This window comes from Lucilia sericata, unplaced genomic scaffold (assembly GCF_015586225.1).
Source record: "Lucilia sericata isolate MDLA Ls3-8-SP2 unplaced genomic scaffold, ASM1558622v1 Contig004521F_arrow, whole genome shotgun sequence".
Classification (NCBI taxonomy): domain Eukaryota; kingdom Metazoa; phylum Arthropoda; class Insecta; order Diptera; family Calliphoridae; genus Lucilia; species Lucilia sericata.
The window spans coordinates 1-5,691 of NW_023997278.1; the positions used below are offsets into that span (position 1 = coordinate 1).

Genomic DNA, 5,691 nt, shown 5'->3' on the forward strand with positions numbered 1-5,691 from the left:
AAAAAAAGGGGTACGCCAAAAAGAACAAGAAGAGGAGGCAGGAGAAGAAGAAGAAAGGCAGGGGAGGGGGAAGGAAGAGGAACGAAAAAACAAACGGAAGGACAAGGACAACGGAACCGGGGGGCAGGAGAAAAGGGCGCGGAAAAGACGCGCCTCAATTACCATTTTTATTATTTTCTCTCTATTTCTTTCTTACTTTTCTAATTCTATTCTAAATCCTGTAATTAAAACCCATTTCCCTTCTTTAATTTTTCTCTCTGTTACTCCTTTATTTATTATTTCTCTAATTGTTGAAAAGCTTGTCTTAACATTTGATTACACAAAGCTGCAAACGGATTAATTTCCACCAATTGTTGTTTGGCAAATTTACTGCCCATTTTGGCGGCTTCTTCAAAATCTTGGCGGGCTTCATCCAATTTGTTTTGTTTGCGGTAAAGTACGCCACGCTGGCACAAGGCATGACATTTGGATTTGGCTTGATTTAAACAATTCTCCAAAGCTTGATTGAGGTCGTCAAAAGCGGCTAAATAAAAAAACGAAATACAGAATTAAAATTAATTCTTAAAAAAATAAAATACTAGACTAGACTATAGGCTAGATTATAGACTAGAATATATACTAGACTATAGACTAGACTATAGACTAGACTATAGACTAGACTATAGACTAGACTATAGACTAGACTATAGACTAGACTATAGACTAGACTATAGACTAGACTATAGACTAGACTATAGACTAGACTATAGACTAGACTATAGACTAGACTATAGACTAGACTATAGACTAGACTATAGACTAGACTATAGACTAGACTATAGACTAGACTATAGACTAGACTATAGACTAGACTATAGACTAGACTATAGACTAGACTATAGACTAGACTATAGACTAGACTATAGACTAGACTATAGACTAGACTATAGACTAGACTATAGACTAGACTATAGACTAGACTATAGACTAGACTATAGACTAGACTATAGACTAGACTATAGACTAGACTATAGGCTAGACTATAGACTAGACTATAGACTAGACTATAGACTAGACTATAGACTAGACTATAGACTAGACTATAGACTAGACTATAGACTAGACTATAGACTAGACTATAGACTAGACTATAGACTAGACTATAGACTAGACTATAGACTAGACTATAGACTAGACTATAGACTAGACTATAGACTAGACTATAGACTAGACTATAGACTAGACTATAGACTAGACTATAGACTAGACTATAGACTAGACTATAGACTAGACTATAGACTAGACTATAGACTAGACTATAGACTAGACTATAGACTAGACTATAGACTAGACTATAGACTAGACTATAGACTAGACTATAGACTAGACTATAGACTAGACTATAGACTAGACTATAGACTAGACTATAGACTAGACTATAGACTAGACTATAGACTAGACTATAGACTAGACTATAGACTAGACTATAGACTAGACTATAGACTAGACTATAGACTAGACTATAGACTAGACTATAGACTAGACTATAGACTAGACTATAGACTAGACTATAGACTAGACTATAGACTAGACTATAGACTAGACTATAGACTAGACTATAGACTAGACTATAGACTAGACTATAGACTAGACTGTAGACTAGATAGACTAGACTATAGACTAGACTATAGACTAGACTATAGACTAGACTATAGACTAGACTATAGACTAGACTATAGACTAGACTATAGACTAGACTATAGACTAGACTATAGACTAGACTATAGACTAGACTATAGACTAGACTATAGACTAGACTATAGACTAGACTATAGACTAGACTATAGACTAGACTATAGACTAGACTATAGACTAGACTATAGACTAGACTATAGACTAGACTATAGACTAGACTATAGACTAGACTATAGACTAGACTATAGACTAGACTATAGACTAGACTATAGACTAGACTATAGACTAGACTATAGACTAGACTATAGACTAGACTATAGACTAGACTATAGACTAGACTATAGACTAGACTATAGACTAGACTATAGACTAGACTATAGACTAGACTATAGACTAGACTATAGACTAGACTATAGACTAGACTATAGACTAGACTATAGACTAGACTATAGACTAGACTATAGACTAGACTATAGACTAGACTATAGACTAGACTATAGACTAGACTATAGACTAGACTATAGACTAGACTATAGACTAGACTATAGACTAGACTATAGACTTGACTATAGACTAGACTATAGACTAGACTATAGACTTGACTATAGACTAGACTATAGACTAGACTATAGACTAGACTATAGACTAGACTATAGACTAGACTATAGACTAGACTATAGACTAGACTATAGACTAGACTATAGACTAGACTATAGACTAGACTATAGACTAGACTATAGACTAGACTATAGACTAGACTATAGACTAGACTATAGACTAGACTATAGACTAGACTATAGACTAGACTATAGACTAGAATATAGACTAGACTATAGACTAGACTATAGACTAGACTATAGACTAGACTATAGGGTAGACTATAGGGTAGAATATAGACTAGACTATGGGGTAGACTATAGGGTAGAATATAGACTATACTGTAAACTAGTTTATAGTCTAGAAAATTTCGAAGAAAAAGTTGAAGCTTCTTAATAAATGTTTGTGTAGCAATGCTGCCAACTGCTTTTCTTTTTCAGCTTATTCACCATATATGGTTTATGTCTCGGCTGATGGTTATTATTGACACCAACCTGTACAAGGGAATTTAAACAAAAATTTCCCCTTTATATGTAGAGCAGAACAAGTGTGCTGCTTTGAACTTCTTTACAAGTTCTGAAAGTTCTACTTTTATTTAATTCACTTTCTACTCACCCTCATCTTTCCCAGCTAATCTTAAAGCCTGTGCCCGATTATTATAAATTGAAGCCCTTTTGGGTGTCAATTCTAAAGATTCCTTAAACTTTTCCAAAGCTTCTTCCAATTTCTCTTCTTCAGCCAATTTTACAGCTTCTATTTCCAATTGTTTGGATTTCTTTAATATTTCCACTTCACAACCGAGTGCCTCATCTTGATCCACTAAAGGTTCGGTAGAATCTGGATTAATGAGTTGTGCTTCCAAAGAAGAAGTTAATTCCAGAGGATTGAAGATCGATTCTAAAACTTGCTGATCATGAGCTGATAGACAAGATTTTGTTAAGGGCATTTTTTTGATTCACAGATATACTTTTAATGTTGTTAACGTTGGGAGCTTTAAAAGCAAACTGATTTTGTTTTTTTATGATAAAACTATTTTGATTTTATTAAACAGGTGTTGTTTTTGTTAATGCGTTTTGTTTTTGTTTATTTTGATATAAAAACAGAGTTTGAGAGATGCAAATGAACATGAAAAACTGGTCTATTTTTGTTTAAATGTGAATAAAATTAAACCTCTACTTTAAACAGAGTGTGTGTGTGTGTTTGTTTCTTAACAAACAGCATGTGAGTATTTTGTTAGAAAAAATAGACAGACGGTGTTTAAAAGATTTTGAAAAGGGGGGGGTCGAGTAATGAAATATTAATAATTTATAAAATTTTATTGTAAAATCTTTCAATTTTTGTTTAAATATTTTACAAAATTTTAATTTATTACAGACTTTTCTTTACGTTGCTTTAAAAACCAGAAGAATCAAAAACACGAACGTAAATATCTGCCGTCGTTTTATGGAAAAGGAAAACTACCTTTGAAGTTTTGAAGCAAAAATTTTCAATTATTTCAATAGAAAATATCTCACGAACAAGTCTATTTTTGTAATTTGTATTATTCCTTTAAGACCCTGTAAAGTTTTTTTATCTTAATTTGAACAATAAACGTTGTATTCAACAAGAAAAGAAAAATTATGTGATGAAAAACCTTTCACATTTGTTTAATTTCCCTTACTTAATTTTTACTCCTAAACTTATGCTCTTCTTTAAAACACTAAATAAATGATTATTTTAATATTTTTTATATGAAAATTCGGTATGCATACTTTAGGGAGCAAATTTATTACAGAGTTGCACAGAAATCAAAAAATATTTTTCGATTTTTAAGAAAACGTGCTCCGATCTCAAATCTGATGGCATATTCAGATTTCAGCATCGAAAACCCTAGTATGTGGGCCTCTCGGCTCAATTGGGCCGGTAGTTTCCGAGAAAAAAGCAAAAAAGTTTAAAACGGCCAGTTTGATAAAATTCCTATTGTTTAGTACAGACATAAACCATGCTAAAGTTGTTTATGACACCTTCACACACACGTCATATTCATATAGGCGTGTGTATGGATGTGTGTTTTATTTAAGTGCACAACAGCGCCACCTGTTGACCGCAAGTTGTACAAAGTGTGTGTGTATGTAATTTAGCTAAAATTGTCAGATTTCTTTTTTGCTTTTTTCTCGGAAACTACCGGCCTAAACGGCCGGGAGTACCACATACTAGGGTTTTTCGATGCTGAATCCGAATATGCTATCAGATTTGAGATCCGAGCACGTTTTCATAGAAATCGAAAATCAATTTTTGATTTCTGTGCAACTCTGTCATATAAGCTCCTGAAGTTGGCAACAGAAAAGAAAGCACATTAAAAAGGCGCCCCCTATACATTGCTAGTAAACTAACTTGTTTTCTCATTTTTAATATTAATATTTTCAGAGCATATTTTAGGGAGCAATTTATTACAGAGTTGCACAGAAATCAAAAATTGATTTTCGATTTCTATGAAAACGTGCTCGGATCTCAAATCTGATAGCATATTCGGATTCAGCATCGAAAAACCCTAGTATGTGACACTCCCGGCCGTTTTAGGCCGGTAGTTTCCGAGAAAAAAGCAAAAAAGAAAATCTGCCAATTTTAGCTAAATTACATACACACAAACTTAGTACAACTTGCGAACAGCAGGTGGCGCTGTTGTTTGTTCAAGTAAAACACACATCTATACACACGCCTACATGAATATTACGTGTGTGCGAATGTGTGTTATCATAAACAACTTTCGCACGGTTTATGTCTGTACTAAACAATGGGAGTTTTATTAAACTGGCCGTTTTACCTTTTTTGCTTTTTTCTCGGAAACTATTGGCCCAATTGGGCCGAGAGGTCTACATACTAGGGTTTTTCGATGCTGAATCCGAATATGCTATCAGATTTGAGATCAGAGCACGTTTTCTTGAAATCGAAAATCAATTTTTGATTTCTGTGCAACTCTGTAAAAATTAGCGCCTGAAGTAGGCAATATAGCAATGGAATGCATTAAAACTAACTGTGGGCGGCGCCATCTATTCGTCGCTAGCAAACTAACACGTAAAGGTTTATAAATTGCCCAAAAATGCGTGATTAGTTAGTTTCTTTTAAGAAACTACTTGACTTAAAAGCCTTTGAATAGTTTTGAAGGTTTTTTAAGAGTTTTTAAGTGGGATTTTTAAATCATTTTTAAAATAAAGCTGTTTGATTATGTTTAAATAGTCATGTAAAGGTTTTTCTTAATAAGCAAAATAAGTTTCTTAATTTTTTGTTACTTATTGTTATAAAGCTATTTTAAACTATTTATTACATTCTTATAAAGCTTTTTTAAGCTTTCTATTAAAACTCTTTTAATTATGTATATTTTTTTCTTAAAAAAATATCTTTTTTTAAAAAACTTTTTAGAGCTTTTTCTTTAAAAAGATT

General features: G+C 32.9%; 1 protein-coding gene across 1 annotated transcript; it reads right to left on the minus strand.

The window, feature by feature from the left end:
- Nucleotides 1–273: 273 nt before the first annotated feature.
- Nucleotides 274–3,288, minus strand: LOC119615224 (tetratricopeptide repeat protein 36 homolog). Its single transcript, XM_037971304.1, has 2 exons — nt 2,887–3,288; nt 274–523 (listed from the first exon to the last, which is right to left on the minus strand). The coding sequence occupies exons 1-2, from the start codon at nt 3,215–3,217 to the stop codon at nt 276–278; spliced, it is 579 nt and encodes a 192-aa protein (XP_037827232.1). The 5' UTR covers nt 3,218–3,288; the 3' UTR covers nt 274–275.
- Between the last annotated feature and the right edge of the window lie 2,403 nt (nt 3,289–5,691).

Coding starts and splice junctions, on each gene's coding strand:
- LOC119615224 (XM_037971304.1), bottom strand. CDS start 3,217: ATGCCCTTAACAAAATCTTGTCTATCAGCTCATGATCAGCAAGTTTTA. Junction 524..2,886: donor ATTAGCTGGGAAAGATGAGG/GTGAGTAGAAAG, acceptor TTTTTTATTTAG/CCGCTTTTGACGACCTCAAT.